Source organism: Scylla paramamosain, chromosome 8 (assembly GCF_035594125.1).
Source record: "Scylla paramamosain isolate STU-SP2022 chromosome 8, ASM3559412v1, whole genome shotgun sequence".
Taxonomy (NCBI): domain Eukaryota; kingdom Metazoa; phylum Arthropoda; class Malacostraca; order Decapoda; family Portunidae; genus Scylla; species Scylla paramamosain.
Window position 1 is genome coordinate 8,851,948 of NC_087158.1, and position 14,865 is coordinate 8,866,812.

The 14,865-nt window shown below is 36.1% G+C and overlaps 1 protein-coding gene across 3 annotated transcripts in view; it reads left to right on the forward strand.

Moving 5' to 3' along the window:
• LOC135102751 (aldehyde dehydrogenase, dimeric NADP-preferring-like) overlaps positions 1-14,865 on the forward strand; it is a 139,416-nt gene that overhangs the window by 49,732 nt on the left and 74,819 nt on the right. For all 3 annotated transcript variants that reach the window (XM_064008266.1, XM_064008267.1, XM_064008268.1), the window contains exon 3: positions 6,150-6,360. In XM_064008266.1, the coding sequence (XP_063864336.1) occupies positions 6,150-6,360 (211 nt within the window). The remainder of the gene's footprint in view (positions 1-6,149; positions 6,361-14,865) is intronic.

A 14,865-nucleotide genomic window follows, 5' to 3' on the forward strand; every position in this document is an offset into this window, starting at 1 on the left:
TGCTGCTGTGGTAGACGGTCACTGCTTTTCTTCTAAATCTATTAACAGTGGTGTTCCTCAGGGTTCTGTCCTGTCACCCACTCTCTTCTTATTATTCATTAATGACCTTCTAAACCAAACTTGGACGATTCTGGGCTTGTTCCTCCCTCTCCTCCACCCTCCTCCTCCTACGGTTTCTATCCTTCTCTCTGTAACTTCATCCCAATTTTCATTTCTGACCGTTCTATTGCTGCTGTGGTAGACGGTCACTGCTCTTCTTCTAAATCTATTAACAGTGGTGTTCCTCAGGGTTCTGTCCTGTCACCCACTCTCTTCTTATTATTCATTAATGACCTTCTAAACCAAACTTCTTGTCTTATCCACTCCTACGCTGATGATACCACCCTGCACTTTTCCACGTCTTTTCATAGACGTTCAACCCTTCAGGAGGTAAACATATCACGCAGGGAAGCCACAAAACGCTTGACTTCTGATCTTTCTAAAATTTCTGATCGGGGCAGAGCAAACTTGGTATTCTTCAATGCCTCAAAAACTCAATTCCTCCATCTATCAACTCGACACAACCTTCCAGACAACTATTTTTTCTTCTTCAATGACACTCAACTGTCCTCTTCTATACTGAACAACCCCGATCTGTCCTTTATTAATAATCTGAACTGGAAAATTCACATCTCATCTGTAGCTAAAACAGCTTCTATGAAGTTAGGTGTTCTGAGACGTCTCCACCAGTTTTTCTCACCCCCCCCAGCTGCTAACTTTGTACAAGGGCCTTATCCGTCCATGTATGGAGTATGCTTCACATGTCTGGGGGGGTTCCACTCATACTGCTCTTCTAGACAGGATGGAATCAAAAGTTTTTCGTCTCATCAACTCCTCTCCCCTAACTGACTGTCTTCAGTCTCTCTCTCACCGCCGCAATGTTGCATATCTAGCTGTCTTCTACCGCTATTTTCATGCTAACTGCTCTTCTGATCTTGCTAACTGCATGCCTCCCCTCCTTCCGCAGCCTCACTGCACAAGACTTTCTTCTTTCTGTCACCCCTATTCTGTCCACCTCTCTAACGCAAGAGTTAACCAGTATTCTCAATCATTCATCCCTTTCTCTGGTAAACTCTGAAACTCCCTGCCTGCTTCTGTATTTCCACCTTTCTATGACTTGAATTCCTTCAAGAGGGAGGTTTCAAGACACTTATTCATCAATTTTTGACCACTGCTTTGACCCTTTTATGGTACTGGTATTTCAGTGGGCATATTTTTTATTGTATTTTTGTTGCCCTTGGCCAGTGTCCTTCCTACATAAAAAAAAAAAAAAAGTGGCAGTGTCGATACAGGTGACAATACCTTCCAAACGAGAGCAGTTTCGAACATGTTGGGAGCTTAATATTAACGTGTGCCTTAGACCCCAAAATAGGGGAATGGTTGGGGAAGACCGTGCTTATAAATAACTAATTTTCGCCAGACACTATGTAACTGAAAGCCTCATATATATTTAAGACTTGGTACTTTACTTTCTAGTGCATGCCACTGCATGTACAGTAAAATCCCTCACATCCGGTATTCGAGTATCCGGCAGCTTCAAGTATCCGGCACATTTTTCCCCGAGCTTTAAAATCAATAAAAAATCAATGTGTTCTCATAAAATCGATTAAAATTCTCATTCGAGGCATACTTTGTCCCCTCGCCACCAGAGCGCACTGCTTCGCGCCACTAGCGGCCCACTGCACTGTGTTTACTCAGTGACTCAGTCCCGCGTGTGCACTGTTTATCGCCTGACGCCTTCATCATGCCTAAAGTTGTAGAAAAGAGGAAGCGTTTTGTGCTTACACTTAAGCATCTGATCAGATCAGTTGATCTTTGTTATGGTAAGATGCGTGAGTGTAGGGTGGTGACTGTGGACATAATTTCACTTCTATTCAAGTATCCGGCAATATTCAAGTATCCGGCATGTCGGCGGTCCCGTCGATGCCGGATAAGAGGGATTTTACTGTATGTGGACAGTATTGTAGGCATCTACAACAAATGAACCAGTATAACACCGATATAAATTTGGTTGGGCGGCCACTTTTGTTGTGACATCATCACAGTATAGAGCGCACCATCTTAAGAGAGTCACCACTATCGCCCCAAGTGCCAATGTGTTGAACAAGCAGGGGTGGAGAACGTAGTCCCCACCCATACACGTAAATAATCACAACAAGCACTACTCTCTCCTTTATCCAATACCCTGAGTGTTTTGGCTGAAAAGAATAATTTTATTGTACCACATACAATATATAAACAGACCAAACACGGGTAGTACAAATGCCAGATACATATAATCAAGGGAGAGAATGGATTAACGAAAATGGCACCACTTGCCTCAATAAAACATAACAAAATAAGCATCATATTTTGAAATGCATACATAATAATACACAACGCAGTGTGTAAAATAAGGGTCCACAGCACAGCACCGTACGAAGTAGGTGATCAAATTTACTTATGTACAACAAGAAAAGAGGATGCATGGATGCTCATCATCTAAACGATAGTGTTGTGCAGTGGTCACAGTATTGGAGGAATTCACACTACAAATTTTGCATGGATAAAGTCGGGAACGATAAGAAGACACTCATTCATTGGCCTTTTCCAGGGTCTAGGCACAATCACTAAGGTCCCTCGGGGGTGGCGTTACCCAACACACTCACACACGCACTAAACTTGGGTGGCTTCAGGCCCTCATGCGTGCACCACTTGTCCTCTTGTGGTCCCTGTAAATAGCCACCCCTTACTCCATTGTTTTCACCACCATAAGCTTCACTCGAGACTTGGGGAGGCCCAAGGAAACCCAGGTGTTGAGGGAGGGGAGTGCCACGGACCCTCGCCATGACACTGTGAAGGTGGAAACCACAGGGGATGCTCCAGTCTTGCGGGCAACATAGTCCCGGATCGCGGGGATGTTGTACTTATCCACCTTTAGACGGTGACTTTCATCCAGGCCGCCCACGGCCGCATCAGCAACCACCTGGACGTCAATCACCGTTGAACAATCCCCTCTCCAGCACACTATGTCAGGGTACCGGACCCCCGCCGCGGTCGGGATGGCAGGTTCCTGTAAAACCTGATACCCCTTGTGCTTGAGTTCAGTGACGTACATGTCCAGAAGCCTGTTGTGTCTGGCGGTTCTTACCCCTGCCACCACCGGGCACTGATGCAGCACGTGCCTTAGAGACTCAATGCAGCGGTTGAAACAGAGGTCGCAGTGGATTTCAGGCTGTGGTTGACCCCTAGAGGAGCGGAGGCGTGTCGCCAGCAAGCCACAACGCAGCTTGACTAACTTCACATTATCCCCGCCCCTCATAAGAGTTGTACCGTTACTGATCCAGGCCGAGAAGATGGGTGTGACCCCGATCCCCCTCAGTCCTTTGGTGTCCACTGCATTTTAGAGGATGTCGCTCCAATGTTCACCTTCCTGCCTCCGCCGGGAGGAGCTGTCGCCGGCGTGTGGAACAGCTGCTGAAGACCCCGCGACATCCCTGACCGCAGGGTCAGAAAAGAGCAAGAGGCGCTCCATCAAATCCGCCCTCAAACAAGGGATGTGGGTTAGCATGGAGGGGATATCTAGACCGCTGTCCACCACGGCAGCATGAAACACCCCCACAGGTGTGTCATGAGGTAAATGGAGGGCACTCCTGGCAAACCTCCTAATATCCCTGTCCACTCGCTTAAGGGTGCCCAATTTAGCTTTGAAGTGAAGCAGGGGATACAGCAGCTGCAGAACGATCATATTGTTCAACGCCCAGAGCTTCTGCTGCGGCTTCGCGGGGCTTCGCTGCAGCCGGCTCAGTCCGATGTTGAGTTGCGCAAGCAGTTGGGACGGACCACCTGCCCATGGTGTCCCAACTCTCACTCCCAGGTAGCGGAAGAACTGCCCGAGGCCGAATGCACGTATGGACTGGCCATCTGCTCTGACGTCGACTTTCTCCTGGACCCATATCCTCCTCTTGCCGTCCGCCCTGATTCCAAGGGTGGCGCATTTAGCCACCCTAACCTCAAGGCCCAGTCCAGCAATGGCAGCCACCAGGCTTTCCACTACCTTCTTGAGGCCCATTGGTGTGGCAGCCAGCAGCACCACGTCATTGGCGAAGGCGAGGTATTGGTGCTTCACATCCCCCAGCTCCACTCCAACTTCCTTGGGCAGGGCGGCAAGGGCCCAGTTGAGCGTCAAGTTGAACAATGTAGGAGACAAAGGGTCCCCTTGCATGACACCCCTGCTCAAGCCAACAGAGGTGCCGTCAATTTCAGTGCAGGCATGTCTATAGATATTGGCAACATAGGAGGCAAAGTGGTCCCCGGTCCCCCACTGTCGGCATGCCGCCTCAATAACAGGATGACCCACTGAGTCAAAGGCCTTCCTGAAGTCCAAGAAGGCCACGTAGAGACTCCTAGGGCCGGTCTTCGCCTAGTGAATGGCGTGCGCCAACAGCATGAGGTTGGCTGCACAACCCTCCTCTTTTTTGAAGCCTCTCTGCTCAGCTGGAGGGGGAACCTCTGTTGCCAGTCGCCTAGCCTGGAAGGACCCTGTGGAGGGTCCTCGTCAGGATGAGGGTGATGGTCAGCGGTCTAAAGTCTGATGGGGTCTGAAGTACGTCTACCTTCGGCAATAGGACCGTCCGGCACTTCATCCAAGGGCGCAGCAGGTCTCCCATCCAGAGGCAGGCGTTGAAGGCCCACCGTAAGCGTTCGGACCCCAAAGCCACGACGTCCGCCTTCTTGCGTCCGTCTGGCCCCGGAGCCGCACCAGCCTTGGTAGACCTCAGTGCTGCCTCGATGTCCTCCTCAGTGATTGGGGCCAGTAGCTTAGGACTGAGCCCCGGATGGACAACTGAAGAGCGACCTCCGGTACGCCAGCGTTCCTTCTGGCCGCACCTCCCTTGCCTGCGATGGACCCAGGCCGGAGTACAAACCTAGTGACATGGTGTAGCTCCACAACCCACAACGTAAGCCTAGTTGTTCGCCGAAGCTCCAGTCGAGCTGGGAAGGCCCATACAATATTGTGGAGGCAGGGTCAGCTGTCACATACCGCTTTGACATGTCCAGGAGGAAAGTAAGGTGATCCACGTGGATCGTCTGTGGTGCTACCCCGGTAATGGGATTTACATCTGGGTCTAGAGGAATAACAACGCCAACGATTGCAGTGATGATAATAGTGACTCTGGAGGTGATGGTGATAGTGACACTGGAGACGGTCTGGTTGCTAAGGAGTAGCATAGTGCGAATGGTAGAAATATGAGCAAAAGTGATGAGGAAGGTGAAAGAGAGAAAAGTGGAGACGTGGCAACCCGACCAAAACTTCAGCTGAGGCAGCCTCGCTGGCTCAAAGATTACATAGTAGACATCCAACCTGCCCTCTGTTTATAATAATAAGAATATTTTTATTGTTATTATTATTATTATTATTATTATTATTATTATTATTATTATTATTATTATTGTTATTATTATCATCATCATCATCATCATCATCATTATCATTATTATTGTTATTATTATCATTATTATCATTAGTGTTATCATAATTACCAGTCATCAACATCATCATCATTATTTTCATCATCATCAGCATCATTACAATTACTATATATTATACTATAAGTATGCTTCAATCATTTTTGTGAGATAAGAACATAACGTGACTCGAAAAGCTCTAACTGCATCACGTTAATAATTTGCATTGACGAAGAAAGCTGTGTAATTTGATAAGTTATCATAAATTTAGATTTACCTCGATCAGTGGATTTTGAAGACGATCCAATGTAAAGTTTACTTCAGGGAGACAATACGTAATGCTAGTTATTTTATTTTGGATAAATTTCAGTAATCAACCAAGTTGTAAAGCTCATAGAAACCTAATAGGTGTTTTCGACACCTGGCCGTCAGTTATGAGGTTGTTAGTTTACGGCAGATTAAAATAATGCTGATTAAACCAATAACAATTGACAAAACTGTTTTATTCCGAAACGTTTAGATACCTAAATGTTTAATTCGTCAGCCCAACTAAAAGCTTATCTCATTTTCATTTATATCAGCTTCATATAAACTCTCATTCTCACATTTTAGCCGTTATTATTACAACTCTCCTTACTCTAGCATCGTCCCTTTCTCCACAGCCAAAAATGGAAGCGTTCGTCTTTGAAGTGAATGCGGTGAAAAGCGATGTCACATACATCTTAAGACGCCTGGACAAGTGGGCTGCACCAGACCAAGTGCCATCTCAGATCCCACTAGACAAGAGCCTCATCCTCAAAGAGCCCTACGGTGTAGCGTTGGTTATAGGCGCCTGGAACTTTCCCCTCCAGCTCACCATGGTACCAGTTCACGGTAAACTCTCTCCTCGATTTCAGTTTATCTTTGCACGCTTTAATGTTGAAAATTGTATTTCAAAACCCAATATTTTCTTTTGTTAAGGCCATTATATATATATATATATATATATATATATATATATATATATATATATATATATATATATATATATATATATATATATATATATATATATATATATATATATATATATATATATATATATATATATATATATATATATATATATATATATATATATATATATATATATATATATATATATATATATATATATATATATATATATATATATATATATATATATATATATATATATATATATATATATATATATATATATATATATATATATATATATATATATATATATATATATATATATATATATATATATATATATATATATATATATATATATATATATATATATATATATATATATATATATATATATATATATATATATATATATATATATATATATATATATATATATATATATATATATATATATATATATATATATATATATATATATATATATATATATATATATATATATATATATATATATATATATATATATATATATATATATATATATATATATATATATATATATATATATATATATATATATATATATATATATATATATATATATATATATATATATATATATATATATATATATATATATATATATATATATATATATATATATATATATATATATATATATATATATATATATATATATATATATATATATATATATATATATATATATATATATATATATATATATATATATATATATATATATATATATATATATATATATATATATATATATATATATATATATATATATATATATATATATATATATATATATATATATATATATATATATATATATATATATATATATATATATATATATATATATATATATATATATATATATATATATATATATATATATATATATATATATATATATATATATATATATATATATATATATATATATATATATATATATATATATATATATATATATATATATATATATATATATATATATATATATATATATATATATATATATATATATATATATATATATATATATATATATATATATATATATATATATATATATATATATATATATATATATATATATATATATATATATATATATATATATATATATATATATATATATATATATATATATATATATATATATATATATATATATATATATATATATATATATATATATATATATATATATGTATATATAAGGCCATTATATATATATATATATATATATATATATATATATATATATATATATATATATATATATATATATATATATATATATATATATATATATATATATATATATATATAAGCCATTATATATATATATATATATATATATATATATATATATATATATATATATATATATATATATATATATATATATATATATATATATATATATATATATATATATATATATATATATATACGAGTATATATATATATATATATATATATATATATATATATATATATATATATATATATATATATATATATATATATATATATATATATATATATATATATATATATATATATATATATATATATATATATATATATATATATATATATATATATATATATATATATATATATATATATATATATATATATATATATATATATATATATATATATATATATATATATATATATATATATATATATATATATATATATATATATATATATATATATATATATATATATATATATATATATATATATATATATATATATATATATATATATATATATATATATATATATATATATATATATATATATATATATATATATATATATATATATATATATATATATATATATATATATATATATATATATATATATATATATATATATATATATATATATATATATATATATATATATATATATATATATATATATATATATATATATATATATATATATATATATATATATATATATATATATATATATATATATATATATATATATATATATATATATATATATATATATATATATATATATATATATATATATATATATATATATATATATATATATATATATATATATATATATATATATATATATATATATATATATATATATATAAGGCCATTATATATATATAACCAGTATTCTCAATCATTCATCCCTTTCTCTGGTAAGCTCTGGAACCCCTGCCTGCTTCTGTATTTCAACCTTCCTATGACTTGAATTCCTTCAAGAGGGAGGTTTCAAGACACTTATCCACCAATTTTTGACCACTGCTTTGACCCTTTTATGGGACTGGCATTTCAGTGGGCATTTTTTTTTTTATTAGATTTTTGTTGCCCTTGGCCAGTATCCTTCCTACATAAAAAAAAAAAAATTTCCTTATATATATATATATATATATATATATATATATATATATATATATATATATATATATATATATATATATATATATATATATATATATATATATATATATATATATATATATATATATATATATATATATATATATTTCCTACCTTGACGAATGGGCGTATCTCATTTTTTCTTATTTTCCAGGAGACCCAGTTAAAGTTTTTACCAAAATGTATCATGCTACAGTTTAGTTGATTTGATATTCAAGATAATTCAAATGAATTAAAGACTATTAATAGATGAAAGGTTGGAGTTTTAAGGACATATAAATATTTTATTTATTTATTTATTTTTTTTTTTTTTTTCTTTCTTTCTTTGAGCTTGGGATTTTGAGGGGGTTAAAGATGATATGCCAGTTCGTCTTGTGAGGAAACTTTCTGATGATGAGGGAAAGTTCAGTTACGCCACACATACGCCTATTTGTCTTTTACAAAAAAATCCAACACATAGGCACCTACATTAGGTAATCAATGAAATATGCCTCAAGATTCTACAATGTTTCTTGATCATCACAGAAAATAATTCCTAAAATAATAACAGGTACTTCCAATCACAAGACAATGTTGTTTATTATATGTAATGAATATAAACTACATAATAACAACCATCATCATTTCCTTCAAACCATCATGTAACTTTAAAGTCAATAGAAAATTCACCATTCCAAAAGAAAACTCATGAACATTTAAGAAATTAGTTTCATTCCTTATTCTTTAAACGAGAAATAAACACTAATCCATTAGCTTTAATAACAAAAACGCAGAAAATTTTTACTTTATTTAATGCGGCATGATAATTACTGTAAAAGTAATACTCCCATTTACACATGTAAAGTTACAAATATGCAGCATAATTAAAATAACTGCAGTATTCCTTATAATGACATATCAACGGTATTTGAATGATGCAGTGCGCAATAGTAGTTTATCTTATAATAAAAGGGAGGTAATTATATTATTCATTTTTACTTATAGACTATGTTACTCAAAAAGAAAAAATATATATTCCAATTTATCCCCTGATCAATTTAGCCTCTTTCTTTTGGCTAGTTTCAAAATTAAGTACCGCCACCATTCTTAACTGTTATAGCTAACTAACTACAGTGAGGTAGAGACTTAGCTAACTACAATGAGGCAGAGAATGAAAGAAACGGACATAATCTGATACTCTATCAGTTGGTAAGGAGCCCTTACAAAGTTAAAGTAGATCATCATATTTCTCTTCGGAAATCTTTGGCAAATCATCATATTTCTCTGAAAACCTTTGTCAGTTGTGAGTACAATTTTGGTGGCATTTTACAGTCAATCTCGGACAACCATCGCTGTTTCAATGTCATGGGCCTGTAGGCTTTCACTTGACTAGTTTTGAAGAAAATCTTATCCCCATCAGTCTTTTGTACTATCAATTCCTTCATATCAGTCCGGGCAACACCGTCTCTCAGGTCATCTTTCCTAACTGAGAGTACACGAAGATCAGTTGCCAATTTCTTGTAATCTTTGGAGTCAGAAGTTTGGAGTGTGTGCAAACAGTATGGGCTACTTCTTCCAGCCAGTCAGAATATTGGGATTAGTTAGGAAGGCACAAACAGATCACTGGCACTTTTAATAGCACTCCTTATGGTGTTGTGTGCAGAGTCTCCTTCATTCTGCTCATGGTAGGCCTCAAAAAAATTGTAGCCTGACCTAGTCTAGAAGAGCAGTATGAGTGGAACCCCCCAGACATGTGAAGCATACTTCATACATGGACGGATAAGGCCCTTGTACAGAGTTAGCTGGAGGGTGAGAAAATCTGGCGGAGACGTCTCAGAACGCCTAACTTCATAGAAACTGTTTTAGCTAGAGATGAGATGTGAAGTTTCCAGTTCAGATTATAAGTAAAGGAGAGACCGAGGATGTTCAGTGTAGAAAAGGGAGACAGCTGAATGTCATTGAAAAAGAGGGGATAGTTGTCTGGAAGGTTGTGTCGAGTTGATAGATGGAGGAATTGAGTTTTTGAGGCATTGAACAATACCAAGTTTGCTCTGCCCCAATCATAAATTTTAGAAGGATCAGAAGTCAAGCGTTCTGTGGCTTCCCTGCGTGAAATCTTTACCTCCTGAAGGATTTGACGTCTATGAAAAGACGTGGAAAAGTGCAGGGTGGTATCATCAGCGTAGGAGTGGATAGGACAAGAAGTCTGGTTTAGATCATTAATGAATAATAAGAAGAGAATGAGTGATAGGACAGAACCCTGTGGAAGACCACTGTTAATAGATTTAGGAGAAGAGTAGTGACCGTCTACCACAGCACCAATAGAACGGTCAGAAAGGAAACTTGAAATGAAGTTACAGAGAGAAGGATATAAGCCGTAGGAGAGTAGTTTGGAAATCAAAGCTTTGTGCCAGACTCTATCAAAAGCTTTTGATATGTCCAAGGCAACAGCAAAAGTTTCACCAAAATCTCTAAAAGAGGATGACCAAGACTCAGTAAGGAAAGCCAGAAGATAACCAGTAGAGCGGCCTTGACGGAACCCATACTGGCGATCAGATAGAAGGTTGTGAAGTGATAGATGTTTAAGAATCTTCCTGTTGAGGATAGATTGAAAAACTTTAGATAAGGCAGGAAATTAAAGCAATAGGACTGTAGTTTGAGGGATCAGAACGGTCACCCTTTTTAGACACAGGTTGAATGTAGGCAAACTTCAGCAAGAAGGAAAGGTACATGTTGACACACAGATGTGAAAGAGTTTGACTAGGCAAGGTGCAAGCACGGAGGCACAGTTTCGGAGAACAATAGGAGGGACACCATCAGGTCCATCAGCCTTCTGAGGGTTTAGGCCAGCGAGGGCATAGAAAACATCATTGCGAAGAATTTTAATACGTGGCATGAAGTAGTCAGAGGGTGAAGGAGAGGAAGGAACAAGCCCAGAATTATCCGAGGTAGAGTTTTTAGCAAAGGTTTGAGCGAAGAGTTCAGCTTTAGAAATAGATGTGATAGCAGTGGTGCCATGTGGTTGAAGTAGAGGAGGGAAAGAAGAAGAAGCAAAGTTATTAGAGATATTTTTGGCTAGGTGCCAGAAGTCATGAGGGGAGTTAGATCTTGAAAGGTTTTAACACTTTCTGTTAATGAAGGAGTTTTTGGGTAGTTGGAGAACAGACTTGGCATGGTTCCGGGCAGAAATATAAAGTGCATGAGATTCTGGTGATGAAAGGCTTAAGTACCTTTTGTGGGCCACCTCTCTATCATGTATAGCACGAGAACAAGCTGTGTTAGGATGAGAAAAAGAGTAAGGAATGTACGCCTCCATGCCAGACACTATCACCTCTGTTTTCTCAGCACACGAAGACGGGTCCCTGACACGGAAGCAGTAGTCATTCCAAGGAAAATCACCAAAATACCTCCTCAGGTCCCCCTAACTAGCAGAGGCAAAACGCCAGAGGCACCTTCGCTTAGGGGGATCCTGAGGAGGGATCCTGGAGGAGTGTATAGCATGGCTGCTATAATGGAATTCTTATTTTGACCAGGACATCCATCTGCAAATAGTATTACTTTCTGGATCCCGGCGGTGCTTAAACTTTCAAGATGTGTGCTTATGTATGTTGCAATTTCAGATTTTTCCTCTCTTATCTTGTTCTTCATGTCATGTATAGCAGCGGCAAGCCTTAGACTTTAGTTCATAGATTGTAAATTTAAAGTTTGACTGTCTTCTCTTATAGAATAACTGCTTATCATTAGCCTTTAGCAAGAAAATTACCTGTTGCAGGTCAAATACTGCCACTTCAACTTTACTTTCAGTGTTGTTTTTTGCTTGATATTTTTCTTCCTCACTGCTTCTTTTATTTTATGTTCTTCATACATACACAAAAGTTCCTTCGTTTTCACACTGCCACCATTTCTAAAATGTTCACAAACTTTGTACTCACCTTTTTTTTGGGGGGGGGAGGGATTATGAAAAGAAATGTTCTGAGAGTTCAGAACCTTACAATAAGTGTTGTAGCTTGCTGATATTCTCTTCGGCTACATTCATGTTCGGTTACAAACATGTCATGCATTTTCGTCTTGTCTAGATTTGAGTGCAAATAATCTCGTGATGATTTTGACTTGCAGTAGTGAATTTCATCCTAGGAAATATGTCTATATGTTCCTTGATTGAATATATTTTCGTTTTACCATTTTTTCTTGAAGACGGTCATGTCTACCTCTTCTCTACCTCTTCTCTTCTCTTCTTTCTCTACAATACCCGTTGCAAACTCTTTTTCAAGTCTGTTCGCAGAGTCTTCTCTGTTGAGAAATATTGTCTTACACACAGGAAATGTTTGGTCGCTCTATGAATAGTAAGAAGATGCCGATCTTCTTGAGTCGTGATCTTTCACAGGCCTGGTCTTTACTTGTTCAATTCTAACATGCCGAATGATGTATTCCCTTTGTGACTGAAGACTTTTCTTCCATAAAAATCCTAATTTCCAGCCTTTCTTCATCAGAAAATGTGGAACATACTTTCCCTAATTTTCTGCATGATACTCTATTGCATCTATTTCTCACAACAGCTCTGGCTGTAACAGTTCTTCCACTTTTTTGGGCTAACGTATTCATCACTTTTAGTCTTATCATGGGCTTCTTTTTATTTACTATTTTGATTTTGCATGGCAGTGATCCGTTCTCTCTTTGAGATCCTTTCACAGGAAAGTCTTCTGGCATTGCAGTCACGTTTTTTCTTTTTTTTTTCTTATTTGTTTGTTCTTGAGGCGTGGAAACACACATTACAGTGCCACATGATTGCAAGGACAATATGGCGTATCTTAACTTACTCGCTCGGGAACACAGTAAACAGCGGTACATGATACAAGGACAAAGTGCCGTATGTTGATTTATGCCCAAAATCAAGTTATAGGTAATCATTTACTGTCGTGAATAATGGGCGTAATTTAAGTTACACTAATATGTATTGCGATAGCATATATTTTTTTGTACATACGTTGTCACACAGGCAAGCTGTATCTCAGCAGTTTTTGTTCCTGCAGATACACCCTTTCGACACACTATAGAACTCCCCACATGAACACCATGGTAGTCATAACTCAATTTCGCCAAAAATCATGATACGCCCATTAGTCTCGGTAAGGACGATATATATATATATATATATATATATATATATATATATATATATATATATATATATATATATATATATATATATATATATATATATATATATATATATATATATATATATATATTGTTGCGGCAAGCACCACCTTCACCGCCGCCTACAGCCGACCAGCCACTAGTAGCACACCTGGACAGGAAACAATTCTCACAGAGTAGTCAGGACAGCACTAACTCCATCACCAGGCGCCACAATGCAGGTGTAAGAAATTCGGAGGGATTCGTTATAATAACGGTGTGCGAGGCAAGAAAGACACACATCACAGGTGTACATTACATCACCCGAGAACAGGGCAGTTATCTTGACACAGGTCACTACAGGGTAGAAATATATTGGATGTCCGCATTCGCATCCATATAGTTTCTAACATCAGCATCCGCATCCACTTTTGTGACGAAATAAATATCCACATCCACACAACGTGCAAAGAGGATGCGACGGATGCATTTTATACATTACAGACAGACTACAGTGTACAGCGCTTGCAAAATTGAAGAAAATTACCTAATTATCTACTAAAATTACACCTTTAATTAATTTCCTTTCAAATTTACACAACCTAATGTGTCAAGAGTTCTGCGGAAGGGCGGAAGGGGAGAGAAGTTTTCACAACGTATCATGTGAAATATGTAAGTATGTAAGTATGTATGTATGTATGTATGTATGTATGTACTGTGTTATGGTACTTTGTATAATATGTGTTATATGTAATACTGAATAATTAATTAAGATGAAGGGAAGCAATCTGGCTGAGAAAGAGAGAGAGAGAGAGAGAGAGAGAGAGAGAGAGAGAGAGAGAGAGAGAGA